This window comes from Neurospora tetrasperma (assembly GCF_000213175.1).
Source record: "Neurospora tetrasperma FGSC 2508 unplaced genomic scaffold NEUTE1scaffold_81, whole genome shotgun sequence".
NCBI lineage: Eukaryota > Fungi > Ascomycota > Sordariomycetes > Sordariales > Sordariaceae > Neurospora > Neurospora tetrasperma.
Genome location: NW_009799179.1, coordinates 6289346 through 6307616, shown reverse-complemented (window position 1 = coordinate 6307616; position 18271 = coordinate 6289346). Strand labels below are relative to the sequence as shown.

At 53.0% G+C, this 18271-nt stretch overlaps 5 protein-coding genes across 5 annotated transcripts; 3 read left to right on the top strand and 2 right to left on the bottom strand.

Annotated features, from left to right (window-relative positions):
* Positions 1–836: 836 nt before the first annotated feature.
* NEUTE1DRAFT_126321 (uncharacterized protein) lies at positions 837–3820 on the top strand (the record flags this gene model as incomplete). The annotated part of the gene is made up of 2 exons (XM_009858222.1): positions 837–2942; positions 3001–3820. The coding sequence occupies 2 exons, from the start codon at positions 837–839 to the stop codon at positions 3763–3765; spliced, it is 2871 nt and encodes a 956-aa protein (XP_009856524.1).
* A 979-nt stretch (positions 3821–4799) lies between these two features.
* Positions 4800–6286, top strand: NEUTE1DRAFT_91678 (uncharacterized protein; the record flags this gene model as incomplete). The annotated part of the gene is made up of 3 exons (XM_009858221.1): positions 4800–4856; positions 4940–5185; positions 5277–6286. 3 exons carry the CDS (start codon positions 4800–4802, stop codon positions 5829–5831), a joined length of 858 nt encoding a protein of 285 aa, XP_009856523.1.
* A 308-nt stretch (positions 6287–6594) lies between these two features.
* Positions 6595–8554, bottom strand: NEUTE1DRAFT_150334 (uncharacterized protein; the record flags this gene model as incomplete). Its single annotated transcript, XM_009858220.1, has 3 exons — positions 6595–7640; positions 7725–8167; positions 8252–8554. 3 exons carry the CDS (start codon positions 8530–8532, stop codon positions 6895–6897), a joined length of 1470 nt encoding a protein of 489 aa, XP_009856522.1.
* Positions 8555–10528: 1974 nt separating this feature from the next.
* On the bottom strand, positions 10529–12088 carry NEUTE1DRAFT_118984 (60S ribosomal protein L2, mitochondrial precursor; the record flags this gene model as incomplete). Its single annotated transcript, XM_009858219.1, has 3 exons — positions 10529–10801; positions 10866–10939; positions 11001–12088. 3 exons carry the CDS (start codon positions 11971–11973, stop codon positions 10697–10699), a joined length of 1152 nt encoding a protein of 383 aa, XP_009856521.1.
* A 1597-nt stretch (positions 12089–13685) lies between these two features.
* Positions 13686–15592, top strand: NEUTE1DRAFT_126317 (G2/mitotic-specific cyclin-B; the record flags this gene model as incomplete). The annotated part of the gene is made up of 4 exons (XM_009858218.1): positions 13686–13751; positions 13849–15132; positions 15199–15337; positions 15394–15592. The coding sequence occupies 4 exons, from the start codon at positions 13740–13742 to the stop codon at positions 15504–15506; spliced, it is 1548 nt and encodes a 515-aa protein (XP_009856520.1).
* Positions 15593–18271: the final 2679 nt, after the last annotated feature.

The following is an 18271-nucleotide window of genomic DNA, read 5'->3' as shown; positions in this document are numbered from 1 at the left end:
CTACAGCGTGGACGTACTTTCCGGGCATCCAATTCGACACCTACCGTCTGCTCCCCCTGTTCACGGAACGCCCCAACTTGGTTGAATATCCATCTACCAGAACACGGCCCCATCAACACTCGACGACCTCACTCGGCACCATCACCACCACTAGAGGTACGGGACTCGGAGCCCACGACTACCTCCTGTCCCGCCCAGAGTGCCACTCCAGGCTCGACATGATTTGACTCTACGATCGACAGCAAGTATTGAGGCTGTTGATGCGCATGAGGCCGCCGTGAAGGCATCGGCTTCGGAAAGCCATGTACTGGCCTATTGGAACTCCTCGGATATATGCGACAAGCGCCAGCTGCCCGCCATCCTATCCTCACCTTTACTCTCACGATGGATTACCGGCCCCCGATCAAAGACCTACCAGGGCCTCTCTGCTATCTCCAGGTCCCGCCGCCGACGGTCACGATGCCTCGAGTGTCCCCCCTACGCCGATCACTCCGGTAGCACCTTTCACACCGGCCATCAAGTCCGTCGAGCACGACTACTACGATGACGGGCAGTCTGAACCACCATCTCCACATCCTCCAGAACCCTCGCGTTCCAATGCTCCGCCCAGGGAACCAATACTGGCTCTTCGAGTTGCCAGAGCTGGCCACTTGTTCGCCGTCATCACCTCGACATCAATGACCATCTGGCAGACAAAGGTAGACTCTCAGCATGCTTCCCTTCTCCCTCCCCTTGGATTTCCGCCCTGCTTACTCATGTGTTAGCCAACGGTTGTGTTGGCTGTTGTTGTTCGATCCGAGGCGTCACTCAAATCCTACGGTACCAACACAAGCTTGATGCTGCGTCCGGACGCCGCCATATTTGTCGTGCGCACAAGCCTGGGCTATCTGATCACCTACTCTCTGGCTACCGATGCCGACTCCCGAGTCTACAAACCCCATTTTTCCAGTCATACCAACGTTCAGAAGCGGCGGCAAACCCACGCAGGCGGCCCGGGAGCGATAGCCCCCGACCAAATACTATGGGGCCCCGGTGAGGGTTCGGGAGTTAGGGATGTCAGCGTTCGTTTCCGCATGGTTATCAAAGTGGACGCCGGCATTGAGAGTGCTCTGGCTTTGGATGACGAGTTGGTAGTGGCTACGCGGAAACCTGCGGCAGTTCAATGCATCCGATGGACCCCAGACAGCTCCGGAAGTCAGACCAGCACAGAGCTATTGAGCCGCATGGGCTGGGTTGACAAGAAGGTCATGGTTCGCGAGATGACTCATGACAGGCGCATGAACCTGTCCACATGGGTGACCAGTGACGGCAAAGCGTACGCTGTCCAGCGCATCACTGGCAGCCAACTAGAACCCGATACCAACCAGCCGCCCGACCCAAAGAAGCTTTTCAAGGGCTATTGCTTTTATACGCCGCAGACACCTGGTGAACAAGCCATACGTTGCATCGTCAACGCGGTCTTCTCTCTCATTGCTGTGGGCTGCGCAGATGGCAACATTCGCGTGTTTTCTGCAAAAGATTACTCTGGAAACATTCCAGCTTCTCACGTCCACAACCTCCCTGCTTCAAATCACACTTGTGGCAGACTTACAACACTTAGCTACTCTCCCGATGGCTATTGTCTTTTCGCTGGCTACGAAAAGGGATGGGCAACATGGAGTGTATACGGCAAGCCACTGAGTAACAGCTTTGGGGCCGATCAAACCATTGCTAGCACAACCGGGGAAGAGTGGATATCCGGTGTCCTGGACGCAGCCTGGATCGGAGGTGGCTGTGAACTGTTGCTTGTGGGGCGAGCCCATGAATCGATATGGCTGCTAGAGATGGCACGAAGCGCAGTGACCGGATGCTACAACTCTGCAAATCTCTTCAGGACCGTGCTTCAGAGCACTTCCAGCGTCATGGTCTATAGGGGATATGACCTTCCCGATCTTACTTCGATCTCGGCCGAACCTGGGCTGTGGCATACAGCTAGAATACCAGCCAGCTATCTTATGAACCATTGGCCAATCAGGTGTACTGCCATCTCCAGCGATGGTCGATATGTTGCAGTTGCGGGCAGGAGAGGCTTGGCTCACTATAGCGTTAACAGCGGTCGCTGGAAGACGTTTGTGGATGGGGACGCGGAGAACCAATTTATGGTAAAGGGTGGCATGTGTTGGTACCAGAACATCCTGGTTGCTGCCGTGGAGGCCAATAGAAGCTTCGAACTCCGTCTCTACTCGCGGGAGGCATCCCTCGATAGCTCGAACGTGCTACATACCCAAGAGATGTCGGCGCCCGTTGTCCTAGTCACCCCGTCTGGCGAAGACTCGCTGCTCGTTTATACTTACGACAACCTCCTTTACCATTTCATATTTGCACCATTTGGTGGCACCGTTAGGCTGGTGGAAGTTGGTCACATAGCTTTCCATGGCATCATTCGATCGCCCGCACGAGTTCGAGGTTTAAGCTGGATTTTGCCCGAGAGCCAGCTGTTAGACGGAGACCCATCCCAAGACGTGGCTCATGCTTCTGTCTTGTTCTTGGTAGACGGCAAGCTGGTCCTCCTTCGGCCCTCATACAATGAAGGCGGTCTCAAATACGATATGCGCGTTATTGCGAACAATCTCGAATTCTACGTTAGCATGAGGGACCAGCCATTTGTGGGCGGCGTCCTGACACCTTCCGAAAAGCAGGTCTTTACGGCTGCGGCTGACGACAGTTTACGTAATTCGCTATGGATCTTTGACGGTAGTGAAATCAAGACCTGGACGGATGTCGAGCCAGTTTTGAGGGCCACCTCTGGAGAAGCCACGAGAGAGCTTCCACCCATGACATCAATCCCTATCGACTTTTATCCCCTATCCGCTCTTCTCAGCAAAGCCATAGTACTTGGCGTGGAGTCCGATCTTATCCAGCGCCGTGATGTCAGCTTCTCCTTCTTCCGTTTCTCGATACGGGTAAGCCCCTCGATCAGAATGCGTGGCATTTACAAGAATTTCCTGCTAACAATCCCAGACGCACCTCTTTCTACCCGATATACTGCGGTTCTACCTTAGTAATAACAGACCGATTGAGGCGTTGCGGTTAGCTCAGCAATATGAGCACCTTGAGTACTTTGCGCATGGACTGGAAATACTTCTGCACCATGTCCTGGACGAAGAGGTGGATGCCCATCCTCCGCCTGCTCCAGAACATGCCATCCTCCCACGCGTGCTGTCACTTCTCTCATCGTTCAAGCAGTACTTGGACATTGTGGTGCAGTGTACCCGCAAGACGGAAGTGCGTTCCTGGCGTACTCTGTTCGCCTATCTCCCTCCACCTCAGGAGCTGTTCGAGGAGAGCTTGCAGCGTGGCAGCCTCAAGACTGCTGGCGGCTACTTGCTCATCCTCCATACCTTTGACGAACTCGCAACAGCAAGCGAGCAGAGTGTGCGTCTCTTAAGCAGAGCAATGCGCGAGGGCGACTGGGAGCTATGCAAAGAGCTGGCGCGGTTTTTGGCAGCGCTCGATGAAACGGGGGACACGCTGCGTGAAGCAATGGAGCTGGCCAAGATGCGAGTGAAGCAGGAAAGTGAGCTGGAGGATGGCCATGGCAGCGTAGGCAGCGGGCTGGGCACAATGCTTGGAGTTCCTCAGGGTGGTGGTGCTAACGGTGCTTCCAGCACTACCAGCTCATTGATTTCTAATACCAAGGGGATTATAGGTAGTGACTGGGATGCTGACAGGCGCACAATCAGCGACGCCGGCAGCGTTGTCAGTGCTAATCGGTACGAAGGTTAATCAAGTGGCTTATGGAGGCCAAATCCACATGGAAATTGGAAAGCGGATATTTGGTTGTAGGATTGTTGGATATCCATAGCCGTGGCGCTCACGATCCTACCAGAACGTCACTTTATGATGAAGCAGGGATCTTGAGCTCGAGACACATGTTGTAGGGCAACACAGATGTTATAGAAGCCGGGATGTTTCAAGATAATCTAGAACAGCTATAATCACAGGCGACTGGCGTTCCTATCCCCCTTTTCTAATTTTTTATCTTTTTTTTCTGCTCCAATAATATACCTGCTCAAGATTACCTAGGCATAGACTCTATCACTGAACGTCATGACGCCCAAGAGAATACCTACCTTAATGACAGAGTACATGCTTCCATCCTTAGTACCTGTGAACGTACAATTAGAGTCACACGCTGGGCCGTTGGGCTGACTGGAGGCCGACGAAAGGTACCCGCCCGCTACCTAGTCAGATGGTCGATTTTGCAGACCTGATAACCTACCTCTAGGTAGAGGTATGTAGTAGGTCGGGACTGCTGATAAACAGACTGCGATGAGCCAGGGGCGGGGGGCACTGCAACCTGCCCTGCGGGGACCACTGCAACGGCGATGAACCCCCCACCAAAAAAAAAAGTCCCTTGTCATGGACTGTCAGCCTGTTTGGCTCCCGGTCCAGAGTCCAGACCCCCTCGCCTGCCCTGCCGTTGCCCTGCACCAGGGACGGCTTTGAACCCTCTTCCACCTGAACTCCCATCGAACCGTCGCAAAAAAGCATCACAATCCTCTCCAACATCTTGTCGTCATTGTGCCTTGTGCCAGCTCAATCTCATCCGACTCGGACCTCCCACTCCCCATCTACGGCCCGGCGCTCATTAGTTCGGCCCAACAAAAGGTTCAAACGCCATACTTCACCCCGGCACCCGGGATTTTGGCCTCGTTGATGCGAAGCGCCAGCCGACCGTCGTTCGCGCCCACTTTCCTCCCACCACCACCTTCCTCCGTTCTTTTTATGCGCCGAGCATAGACTTGGTGTCGCCGGCCATGGATGACTTTGTGAGCGAGTCTGAGAGTGACTATGCCAGCTATTGGCGCGACTGGGTATGCTTCTCTTGCAATTGTTGTTATTGTTTACTACAGTAACGGTTCCCCAATCATGCTAACATTTGCGCGTCTGCCTGCAGTTTATTTCCTCGCGAGGCAATGAGTACTTTTGCGAAATTGACGAGGACTACATCACTGATAGGTTCAATCTAACCGGTCTCAACACTGAGGTCCAGTACTACCAATATGCTCTCGATCTCATCACCGATGTCTTCGACCTCGACTGCGATGACGACATGCGGGAAACAATAGAGAAGTCTGCTAGGCACCTGTACGGTCTTGTCCATGCTCGATACATTGTCACAACGCGGGGTCTTCAAAAAATGGTTAGTAATTAACCCTCAGCATCCCATCTTCATCCAGCGTCTCCTCGTCTTCATCCGTGACTAACGCACTTCCCCCCCTCAAAACCAACAGTTCGAAAAGTACAAAAAAGCCGACTTTGGCAAGTGCCCGCGCGTCATGTGTTCCTCGCACCCTCTGCTGCCCATGGGTCTCTCGGACGTGCCCAACTCCAAGCCGGTGAAGCTGTACTGCGCGCGGTGCGAGGATATCTACAACCCCAAGTCGTCGCGCCACGCCGCCATTGACGGCGCCTACTTCGGCACCTCGTTCCACAACATCTTCTTTCAGGTATACCCGACCCTGGTGCCCGCCAAGAGCGTCGAGCGCTACATCCCGCGCTGCTACGGCTTCAAGGTGCACGCCGCTGCCGCTCTGGTGCGCTGGCAGAACAGCCAGCGGGACGAGATGCGTAGGCGGCTGAGGAAGCTCGAGGTCGAGAGCGGGTTCAAGGACGCCGAGGACGAGGCTGAGCTTGACGATGATGACGAGGAGGAGGAGGAGGAAGAGGAGGAAGAGGAGGAGCTGGCTGCTATGGATGAGGCTGAAGGTGCCCAACAGCAACATGCGGCGGCGGCGGCAGGTACAGCACCGGGAGGCGTTGCTGCCGGCGGTGAAGGCGTTCATTAGAAAGGGCCTGCTGCTACTGGAGGGGAAGCGGATGAAGAGTATTGGAATTCAGAAGCCACGATTGGAGCGGGCGACGAAGCTGACGATGAAGCTGAGCTACCAAACGAGCCAAACGAGCCAACCTATTGGCTGACACCTCTCATGTCTGCTGCTGCAAGGCTGCGACGGAGTCTCAGGCTAGGGGAGGACTATGAAGAGCAGGCTGAAGTCGAGTTCGATGAGTGGATGGAACAGGCGAGGTACGGGATCTTTTGAGGTGGTGGAATGCATATACCATACAGTATCGAGTAACAAAGTATGAGTACAGGTGTCTCTCTTATCTTTGTTTTTTTGTTTTTATCCCCGCACCCCATAAGCCTCTACACAGCGGACCTCGGGATCGATGCGAATAAGGGAGAGAGAGCCATTGATAGAGTGTTTATGTTCTTTGGTCTAGCTATACGTCTTTTCGATTCTTACCCGACGATTTCTTCTCACCTTGCGGGCTTTGCTTCTCTTCGTCTGTGCTGAACCGCACCCTTCTCTGTGTCAAGCCTCCTAAAAACCAATCGTCAAATCGACCGGACATCGAACTTAACGCTTGAAAGGCAGTCTCTTGGAGCGTGAAAATTCAAAACGACCAGACCATACATCCAAGCGTCTATTGAGGAAAATTTCACAAGCGGTGTCATGCGGCAACATGAACCTTTCAGATAAATGAACTGTTACTACGGTATAAACACTTTGATTAATGCCGAAGACCAGTGTGCTCAAACTTCCCTTGAAGAGTTACCAGGTAGATATTTGTATATATGGATAGGTTCCTCATTTCCCTATCTCAAACGCCTCCTGAACATAAGAGAGACTGTACCAAAACCCATGTTGGTGACATAAAACCATTTGTTGTTCCTCATATTTCCTCGTTTAGAGGAATAATCGCTTTTGTCATCAAGCCCACCCACCCGGGCCAAGTCCCTACTTCCGGAAAATGCACCTTGACTCTTCTGATCCGACAATGCGTCGAAATCTACCTTTCATATCTGATCGTCATATACCCCTCTCTGTAAGCTGTGTCAACCTGTTCTCATTGATCAACGTCAAGCGACGGTGGTTTCCTCCCCGTGATGATCCCACCAGGCTGGTCCGGTCCCACATTGCTTTCCAAACCGGTGCCATTGGCCCGTACCTGCACGGGGCGCCCATAGCTGCTGCCGTGGTCTAAAGAATCCGGACTCAGCGCCTCCTCCTCGTCTCCCGCGCGATAGTACTCGCCGACGTTGTGATCAGTCGAGTAGCTGTAACTGCCGACACCTGCCCAGAACGCCTTGTCGCGACTGCGAGGACCCCAAGCCCACCCAGCACCTTGCGAAATAGGCAGATGGTAGTAGCGGAACGAGAAGAAGGCACAGATCAAGCCGATGAGGTAGCCGAACAGGATGTCGAAGCCGTGGTGGCGGAAGTCGAACCAGCGCGAACTGGCGATAAAGATGGACGCGAACCACGGGATGATGCAGATCAGCAGCAGGTAGAGCGGCGGCGCGGCAGCCTGGAGGCGTACGGCGGCCACGGCGCGCGTGTGTCGCGCAAGACGCTTCTCCTCGGCCGCGCCGATGCTGCCGCCCGTGTAGGTCCGTCCGCCCCCCGAGCCTGCGGGGCCCCGCGGGGCCATCTCGTACGATTCGGGCCCGCCCATGGCGGACATGGCGGTGTTATGGCGAGTCCGCGAGGGAAAGGCGGAGAAAGAGGCGGCATCGACATTCGTGCCGGAGGCGAGGAAGGGAATTGTGATGGCGAACTTGCTGGCGATGAAAAGTGAGAGGTAGATGAGACCTGGTGGGATGTCAGTCAATCAGTAAATCATGTTCTCAACTACCAAGCAGTGTCCGCTTTGGGTAGGAACTGGTTGGTCCTCACCAGCTGCTGCGGAGCTGGAGTGACCGCTGGGGTAACTCCTGAACCCATCATCCAGCTTGGCCTTGTCTGGATTCATGCAGATATTTGCGCTGACCAGGTGCCCATTCATGCTGGAATTAGCATAACCTCCAACGATATACTTGGCGACATTGGCGAGATCGGGCTGGCATCTCGAGAGAAGATCCGGTCGCGGCTTTCCGTAAAGGTTCTTCATGCCATTCGTGATCAGCCAGGCTGACGCTATCGACAGAGCCAACCCCAGCCAGCCAATATGCAGTTCCCATAGCTTTCGCTTCCAGATCAAGGCCTTCGGCGTACCCCGAGGTACGGTAGCGCCAGGGACGAATATCAGCGAGATGACGGCAATAAAGAAGATGGGGGCGATCACGCTGATGCATGCTGCCAGCCAGACGGGCACAGTTTCCTTTACTGTGAAGGGGAATCTGGAGAGTTTGTACGTCTTAGCATCACATCCATTGAATGGATCAAGCAGAAACTGCCAGGAAAAACTTTCTGATTTCACATACGAGATATTGGGATCGTAAAGTGAGAAAGGTCTCTTGTTTGGGGTTTTAGCCCCAAAAATATAGCCAATGACTCCGGCAACAGCAATAATGACCCAGTCAAAGACATACGAGACTACCACTACCCATCCTCCTCTCTTCCTCTTTAGCCCACCAGTCCGGGTGTGCCTGAGATCGTCCATCATCAGCGTCGTCGAAGTTGGTGGTGTATAGCCGGTATGCGATGGTGAAATCGAGCGAGCATGTGCTGGAGGGATGAGGAGGTCTTCTGAATCGTCGGGCATGAGGACCTAAGGAGGATCCGAGGGGTGGTCGGATGGAAGAGAGAACCTCGAGCAAAAAAAGGGACGGCAAGATGAGAGATCGGAAGCGCAAGTTTGGGTCAGATTGCGTCCAGTCCGTTTAACAGTCTGCCTGGTCGCGTTTGCCAGCCGGAAAGAGTAGCGTGGGTAGGTAATAGGAGGATGTTTCAATAGGCGCAAACCGCAGCTGAATGTAAGGGTGAAGCGACAAGAGGTGTGACCAGGCTAATACAAACCTATGGGCTGCAGTGGTTGGGAACCGAGATGATATTTTGGGGAAACTAAGTACTAGTACCTAGCCTACAACCTTGCCGGACTAGCACAAAGATGTCGTGACGGGAGTACGCAGTATACGTAAAGCCGGAGACCTGGCGCGTGCATGTAATGAGTGTGCAGAGCACGGCAGAGGTTGAACAGTTCATTTTTGTATCGAGCCTGTCGGTCTGACAGAAAATGAGTTTCACCCAGCGATCAGCGTCCACGATTTCCCACCCAAGACGTCTAAGCCTCTTTCTAAGACCGCACGTGTAACGCTAACATAGATTCCCCATGCCTGTTTCTGCACTAGGTACACTACATACACTACATTTTTGCTTGGTCCCCGCAGTCCGCACTCCTCCCATCTGCTTGAAGTCAGTTGACAGGTCAACAATACTCCCGGCGGCAATGCAGTGAGTCCCGTAACAGCGGCTCGAAAAAAATGAGAACAATGATAACCAAGTTGAAATGAAAGAGAAGAAAACCAATGTAAAAACGAGATTATCGAGGGTGAACGAGTTATTCGGTCAAGAGCGGATGGAAAACAAGAGAATGGCAGCTTCCTCGGTGACATGCCGGTTGAGGTTACAACCGAAACCAACGATCTTGTAACAACCTGGAAATCTAGATCATTCAGGGGGGTGGTTTAGGCAGTGGCCCCTAGCCAAGTGGAACCCCAGTCCCGCGTACCTCTAACGCTAGAGGTACCCGACATGGATGAGGTATGTATGGGGGCAACCATAGGTAGGTACCTACTCCCCAGCTTTTCTATGTTAGTGCATCTAAACTCATTTAGTGTAGGGTGAGAAGCATCGCAGAGAGGAAGTACGATGTACCCTACCTATATATTTATTGTGCCTTCCTGTCGGGGTCGTGAGGTACCAGACATGGTGGCGCACTCAGTTTTCCTTACTAGTTAGTGTACAACTACCGATTCCATCGATCCCATTCAATCTCCAGAAGTATCAAAAGGGGACCGCCCTGAACGAGCGAAACGTTTTGAGACAGTATGTACACTAAAAGAATAGCGCAAACCTTAAACTCTGCCCAAACCACCGAAGAGACGCTTCAAATAGTGTCCTCATCACCCCCGTTGATCTTATGGTAGGTATATGGAGATGAGACTATGCTTCCCTTCTGTCGACCCTCATTCCTTCATGGCGTTGTATGTTTGGCCGAATTGCGGGCGCATACCGAGACGCTGTCGTGATATGCCCTTACGCAGTTAATCACTGTAAAGATACCGCGGGTGGAATGCATAAGAATCTCGCTGCGCTCAGGTCTACCCACGCGGCTATTTACGCCCTTCTTTTTTTTCCAGGATGGCGTTCACAGAACCGGTAGCAGATCTGAAAGGGCGAAGGGGGACGGCATTTTTGTCCTCCTCCTTGCAGAAGAGATGAACGCAAAATGTGATTGGACAACTCGACCGACTCCAATGACCAGACGACTTCAGTTTCTATCAATGTAGTCTGTTGTCCATAACCAAAAAAAAAAAAAAAAAAAAAAAAAAAAAAAAAAAAAAGAACAGAGAGAGATACGTATTCTGTCAGGTTGTGGTCGGCACATGGCCCGAGTCTAACAGACGCCATGTGTAGTCTTTGGTACATTCCTGAAGTCGTATGCCGATTCATAGGCACAGTTACGGCCTTGGCCGGGCCCTGAACCATATCGCCGTAGAGTTGCTCAGTCGAAAGTGGAAAACAAAGACAAACACGGCAGATCTCCAACAGATGATGTTATTGGGCCGAATACCCACACATGGCATCCTTCCGGTGATATACTGAGCCCTCGAACTGCCGGCCTGCGAACAAATGAATACGTTTCACTACATATTGTACAAGATGGTGGGTATATAGCCCAAGTTGAGCACAGTGGGTTATTTTCTTCATGTAGTCTTCTTGTTCCTCCGGACTCCCATGTTGCGGACCCGGGGGGTAACCACCCACTTGTTGACGTTGGACTTTCTGCGAGTCTTGTAACCACCTTTGGCCTACAGAAAAAGAGGGTAAGGCGTCTGTTCAAAGGAAGCAAGGAAATAAAGGGGCATGACTTACAGGTGTACCCCAAGGAGAAACAGGGTGCCTATTACCCTTCGACTTACCACGACCACCACCGTGAGGATGGTCATCTACCAGGCCGTTAGTTGGTTTTGCTCGCTTGACGAACGGATGCTTCGGGAGTCTACTCACTTGCGTTCATCGCCAAACCTCTCACAGTAGGCCTAATGTTGAGCCAACGGCTTCTACCGGCCTTGCCCAATTGTCTGTAGTGATGCATAATGTTGCTGGCAATACCAACGGTGGCGCAAGCGTCCTTGCTGACCCTTCTGATTTCTCCGCTCTGCAGTCTTACGTTGACGAACTTGCCCGTCATAACCTTTGTACCATCTTCACGGGTCTCCTCCTCTTTGGAAATAATGGTTGCATATGTTCCAGCACTGCGGCAGAAGACAGCCTTGCCATCCGGACGGGAGCCAACGCAATAGATCTGGGTTCCAACCGGAATCGTGGACACGGGCAAGCAGTTGCCTCTCCAGCATGTCCTCGCAGCCAGAATACCAGGATCAACGACACCACCCATAGAATCGAGCAGGTCCTGGGGAAGACCGGACCGGTAGCTCTGCACAACGTCTCCAGCCCTCATGCCATCCGCCGCAACAATATAGCTCTTCCTCCCTGTGGCCTCTTCCTTCACCAGCGCAATGTGCGCGCTGCGACCGGGATCGTACTCAATGCGCAGGACTGTGTGCGGACCGGGGATCCATCGTTCAAAGTCGACCATGCGGATTCTTCGCTTGTGACCACCACCGCGATGTCTGACGGTGACGCGACCACTGTGATTACGGCCACCCTTAGATTGACCCTTCTTGGGGAAGGTAAGAGGAAGATACGGCCGGCCCTTCCACAGGTGGTCGTTGATCGGGCGCTTCAAGTGACGGATACCGGGCGTGTGCGGCTTGTAGGTTCTCATCATGCCGGCGTCCCGGACGTAGGGAGTGACGATCTTGGCTTTGGCATCTTTGCTGGTGTTGCTGGTGCTGGTGCTGCTTCCTGGTTGTGTGGCGGCCTTGGTGGCATAGCATCTGGCGACGGTGCGGCCCAGCACGGTTTGGGCAAAGGAAGCTGTCCCCGCAAGGAGGGGTCGGAATTGAGGCTGCAGCATGGCTGCTCGATCGCTGTCGGATATCCCAAGCTCCTGGCGGTGAGCTCTGGGGAGGTGAGGGTGCTGGAGGGGACAATTGCTGCGATTTCCAGCAACCGGAATGCGACGTCCTCGCAGGCTGCTCGTCGAGGTTCCCGTCGCCGGCTTGTCGTCGATACTGCTTGTGGAAAATTGCTCGGCTGATGCGCCAATCACAGCCGTGCATTGGTTTGCGATCCCGGACTATTGTGGCTGCTAATAGTGTGGCTTGTGTGGTGCAGCCACTGACTGGCCTTTGGTGAAGAGCCTTGTTTCTTTCCAGGGGACAAGTGCTGCCACCAGCGCTCCAAAACGCGGGCGCGGGAGGAAGGCACCAGCGAGCAGTCACCACCGCGTGAAGGTGCAGTGCGGCGCGGGGAAAGAGCGTGCATCGTGCTCCATTCCTGCCCGCCCAAGGTTCCAGTCGCGTCTGACCCAGGATAGTGTTGACAGCTGCTGGAGCTCACGCGGAGCCTGTTGGACAATTTAAACCAATCAGAAGCTGATTTGACCGAATTGCCCTGCGGTTGCCAGTCAGTGTTGCCCTGACGGCGGATAACAGCAAGGGAGGGACGTGGCCTGTGGTGGCCTTGCCGCCTTCAGTTCCTTCACTGCGTGTTTGAGGTGCGACCCTTCTTTGTACCTTCTGCTTGCAGTGCTCCATAACAGCGCCCGGCCCAAGTACCATTTCCTGGCCGCTTTCTCGACTCCGGATTCTGCAACTCGACACTCACCATCCGACTAACAACCATTTCCCTGGACGCACAACAATCGACTTTCAGCTACAGCAACAACAGCAACTTTCGACTCCGGCCATTGAAGTCTGCATTTCTTCGGCAATACAACCTTTTCGACTTGCTTATTCGACAACGGCATCCTCATCATTCGACAACTTAGCTGGGCAGACATCAGCAAGACGTGCGTCTGACAAAAGCCCATATTGCACGGCGCGTCATCACTTGTTGTGGTAATTTTGTTCCCTTTCCGGTGTCTTTGGACTTCAAAGGTTCAAAGCCTCGCTGCACTAGTGACCTCAAAGGGCACTACTTTGCCCCAGTCCCAGCACGTCCGATCGGGTACCTGGGTGGGTGTCCACACGCCCGCTCCGTCCACTGGCACTCCAGCCCCATCCACTGGGCTGCACTGGCACTGGCACCTCCACCAAGACCTCGCAAAAACAAGACTCCCATTCTTCTCTGCCTCGTAAACATCATACATCCCTTTCCCGTCCGCCAACTAGCATTCCCACTCCGCATCACCTGGACTCGCGAAGGCCTTTGCCATCACGACGGCAACCCTTGGCCTCGATCAGTCAATCTTTCCGGACGTCGCCATTGCGTGCTTTGCCCCGACCGTCGTCACCAATTGGGCAACATTCCCGATCAACAACAGCACATCCTTCACGGTCTCAGCCAACCTTCTGTCGCGGGACCCAGGGTTGATCTCCGGCTTCAACAACGTGCCGACAGCGATATCACTGCCGACCGCCGGTGTCCATTCTTCCCGACATCTTTGGGCTCTGTAGTCGGTGCGTCTAGTCTCATTGACTGTCCGTGTTCACAATTCCCTCGTCGTTCGCTCGTCGTTCGCGTCAACCCTCCCTCCGTGACAGGGATCGGTCTTTCGATAAGACCCAGTCTCTCCACCTCGAACTTCGCCAACAACGAAACACCCAAATAGCTAGCTGACCTCCCCGTCAGTAGACACATTTTACATCAATTTCTGTGCCAGCATAGGTTTAGGCGAGAATGCCGAATCTTGTAAGTTTTACTGCACAGTTGGCATTGTCGTTCAATCATGCAATTGGTTGTCCACACAGCATGCTATGTTTGTACTAACTCAACCCCAACCCTGCAGCGGACGAGGAACCCGCGTTCACTCGCGAACGAAAATGACGAGAACAGTACAGCAACCACGACACGTATGACGAGGGCCAAGGCGGCCACTCTCCATGTCGACGAATTGTCCATGCCCGCGAAAACCATGCAGACCAAAAAGACGACGACTTCGACAACCACCGCCGCCACTGCCGCTCGCACTGTCGGTAAGCGGAATGCACTGGGCGACGTCAGCAATGTCACCAAGGTCGAAGTTGCGGGAACGAAGAAAGCGATTGCGAAGCCCGGCCTAGTTTCGAAGGCGGCCCAGCCGAGTGGCATCCAGAAGAAGACCACGACGGCTACGAGCCGTACTGCGACTACTGCCCGCCGAGCGTTATCCAACAAAGAGCCCAACAAGACGGTCGGCCCCAGTGCTGGTGCTGGCACCATTCCCGCCAAGCGCAAGCCCCCTCCGTCCACATCCAAGCTCGCCCCTACCAAGGAATCAGCACCCGTTGAAAGTGAACCGGCCCGCAAGAAGATCCACGTCGAAGAGCCCGAGAAGAAGAAGGTTCTCAAGACTGAGGTCAAGGAGAACGATGCTCCTTCCAAGGCTGCGAAGCCGATAGCCGAGCCCCCCGCTCCCGTCGTCCGCGATGTCGTCCCTGTTCAGCCAGTGTATCCGCCAGGTGTTAAGGACCTTGACACTGAAGACCTCGAGGATCCTCTTATGGTTGCCGAGTATGCGACGGAAATTTTCGAGTACCTTCGCGACCTCGAGTGCAAATCAGTGCCGAACCCTCAGTACATGAGCCACCAGGACGACCTCGAGTGGAAGACTCGTGGCATTCTCATCGACTGGCTCATTGAAGTTCATACTCGGTTTCACTTGCTGCCCGAGACGCTGTTCCTTGCCGTCAACATCATCGATCGTTTTTTGAGCGAAAAGGTCGTGCAGCTCGATCGTCTTCAGCTCGTGGGTATCACCGCAATGTTTGTTGCCTCCAAGTACGAGGAGGTCCTCTCCCCCCACATTGCCAATTTTCGCCACGTTGCAGATGACGGCTTTACTGAAGCTGAGATTCTCAGTGCTGAGCGTTTCATTCTATCGACCCTCAACTACGACCTTAGCTACCCCAACCCTATGAACTTTCTCCGCCGCATCTCCAAGGCAGACAACTACGATATCCAGTCCCGTACCCTTGGCAAGTACCTGATGGAGATCAGCTTGCTGGACCATCGCTTCATGCCTTACCGCCCCAGCCATGTCGCTGCTGCTGCTATGTACTTGGCACGATTGATCCTGGGTCGCGGAGAATGGGTAAGTTATATAGATGGATTTCTAATACTCGCCATATCATCCTGTAGCTAACACTCATGATCACAGGACGAGACTATCGCCTACTATGCTGGCTATACCGAGGAGGAGATCGAGCCTGTATTCCATCTCATGGTGGACTATTTGGCCCGTCCCGTTATTCATGAAGCATTCTTCAAGAAGTATGCCAGCAAGAAGTTCCTCAAAGGTATGTCAACTAACCGGCCTTGCTTGTCTCGTAATCTTATTCTGACATCTTCTTAGCCTCCATCCTTACTCGGCAGTGGGCCAAGAAGAACGCCGTTCTCTATGGCGTTGTTGACGCCGAGATCTCCCTTGACAAGCTCAAGGACCGCCCCGTTGACCAGCTGCCTTAAGCTTTTTTGGGTGCATCTGCGTCCACGGGCTAGCATTTGGGTTCTGGCCCATGCAATGTTCTCAAAAGAGGCTACGACGCGGTTGGATCTCGCTAGCGCTTGACGACATATCATGAAGTTATAGATGACGGTATGCCTTTTGTCTCTGAACCCAATGGAGACCGCGTTCGTCCAATTTTCCTATTCTCACCAAAAAAAGCATCCTATTACCTGCTTGATGCACAGGGAGCCGGTTCTAGGAAACGCGGCGAGGGCAATCACCTGGTCCGCGCCGACCGGCTGGCTTTTGTTTTTCCTTCATCTTTCCGGCATGGCAGGTTTTTGTTTTGCACTGCTCCTTATTTACACGCTCAAACTTTTCTTTGCGGTGGCGCCAGGTGTCAAGGGAAATCAGGGAGAGAGGCGTAGAGGTATCTCTTTATTTCATGTTCCTTCGTGCAGAGGGGGCCTCAAAGGTATGGTTAGGTTGCGGTTTCTCATTGTTTACCCCCCATGGTTCGGCACGGAAGTTATCATTACTGTTCTGTTGCTGTTGCTGCTCTCTCCAGATATCGGATCCTGCGCACAATCAAGCTCGGTGCATGGTGTGAATGATGCAAGGAGAGAAGATGCATGTCAGTTATTGTGTGGTCGATATGAAGAAACGGCTTTAGCGAAAGAGAAAACAACAAAAACGGTGATCCACTAGGAGGCAATGAACGCATGTCGTGGGAGGGTTCCTGACGGCAGCAAGGGGGAAAAGTACTACTGTACATACATACATTCTGATGGATTACAAAGTCCTCATTTGAATGGACTGATTTCCAGTTCGAGGCACGCGGAATGGGAAGCATATGCATGAAGCAAGTGCCTGAGCAAATGTGATTCTTCCTGGTGGTTGTATTGATCATGAATGTAAGGTGTTCTCAGGATGGAATGGATCAAGGTTCTAGTGTATACAGTAGCGATACCCCAGACTTTATCGAGGACAGACGATGATGATAGAACAATAATGTTAGCGTATTCGTAATTAGTTAAACGGAAGAGAAGGCCAGATGTCCAGTCGAGGCTGTAGTTGCGAATGTCCTTACCAGTTGGAGGCGTGACATTCCAAAGCCAGGCAGGCTCTAAACTGAAACTGTTCTGGCCGGTTCGGAGATTGTCTCATTCCAGTGCGATGAAGATGCTTTTATTATTACTTGAAAACTGCTGGGCTGGTTAGAGTAGAGATTCCTGGGGACTATTTCGAGGAACACTCGACTCCAACCCTCCAAATCCAACCGGTTCTCCTTAACGCTCCGGCCAGGTTCTTCGTGTTGGCTTGGTATCATTCTCCAAGGCGTTTGGCTTTTCAGTTTCATGGCTTTTGAGTATCCTGATCTTCAACCTCCCGGTCTTTGGCTTCCCACTCTGAGACTTCGGTCCTCGGCCTCCTGGCTATCTACGTTGTTATCTGTGGCCCCTTGGTTTTGTAGATTTCTGGTTTGAAAACCGGTCATTCGGAGCTTGAGCCGAGTCTCCGGCTCCATTCTACTGTAAACGAGCTTTCGTGGGCTGTTAACAGTATGTCCAACTGAAAGATCCTGGGCTATGGAATCTGTGGCCTTAGTTCCGTCTGGTTGAAACAGTGCCAGGACCACCTTCGGGCTTGGTGTCTGGGGGCTCTGTAGGCTCAGTTTCGACCTTCTTGTGTTCCGACACTGACCAATATGCCCTCCTTTACAAGTTGATCATGAAAGGGCAACTGGTGATGCTGTCAAAACACTTTACGAAACCACGAAGTGAGTCCAGCGAATGAGGCTCATGAGATGGATATAGAATGTACAGATATGACGAAGTGATTCAATTGTCAGTTTTTGGGACATCGTTTGCTGTAAAGTAGTGGAGTCGACAAGACAATTCCTTCATAGCAGCATGGTGTTACCTGCTACATACTCCATGTCGTATGCAGTTCTCTATCCTGGAAAGGAGGAAAAGAAAAGGAAAAAAGGAAAAAAAAAAAAAAAAAAAAAAAGAAAGAAAAAAAAGAAAAGTGGTACATCTCCCTCGAGGCCATTATCTTGACCCACACCTGGTGTTTTTCATCAATTGGCCGCCGCAGCATTTGCATCTTTACAATCCACACATGCCACCGTCCCAGAGCTCATTTCATCACCCTGGGGGACCCCCACACCCCCCCTTCCCATCATCAGTGTACCGCACCAATCGAGGCACGCTGGCCAGCAGTCATGTCCGTCGAGCTGTGTCGACATGATACGTGCCGTCGAGAAGTCATCATTCTCCGCTTGGCTGCCCTGCACCTAGAGACAAAACTCCTAACGATGGCCTGATGAATCGGTTGCTTCATGACATCGCTCGGTCCGAAGGTTGGGATCATGGATGCGTCTGCAATGACAGACCACTCATCTGACGCGAATCCTGCTGAGTCGGTGGTCACCACCATGTCTACCACACTTCTCCTTGTCCCTCGTGGGTGCTGATAGGAAAAGGGCATGCGCATTGTCGACATGTTGGCGTCGAAGTTGATGGGCCCGCTATCCCGTCGCCGATCGTTCCAAGAAACCATTTCCGTGTCCTCGAACTCTTCCACGGTCGAAAAGCAATGTCGACCAAGTCAAAGCCAGGGGAAGAGGGGTGTTGGCGCCAAACTGTCGCTGCCATCTTCGTCTGAGGAACTATCAAGATGCTGCTGGGTACCGTGATGATCTTGGTAGACGCGGACGGTGTGTACCCGTCATCGTCTTCTTGTCGGCTTCGCTTGCGGGACCGTAGCGTCCGCGAACTGA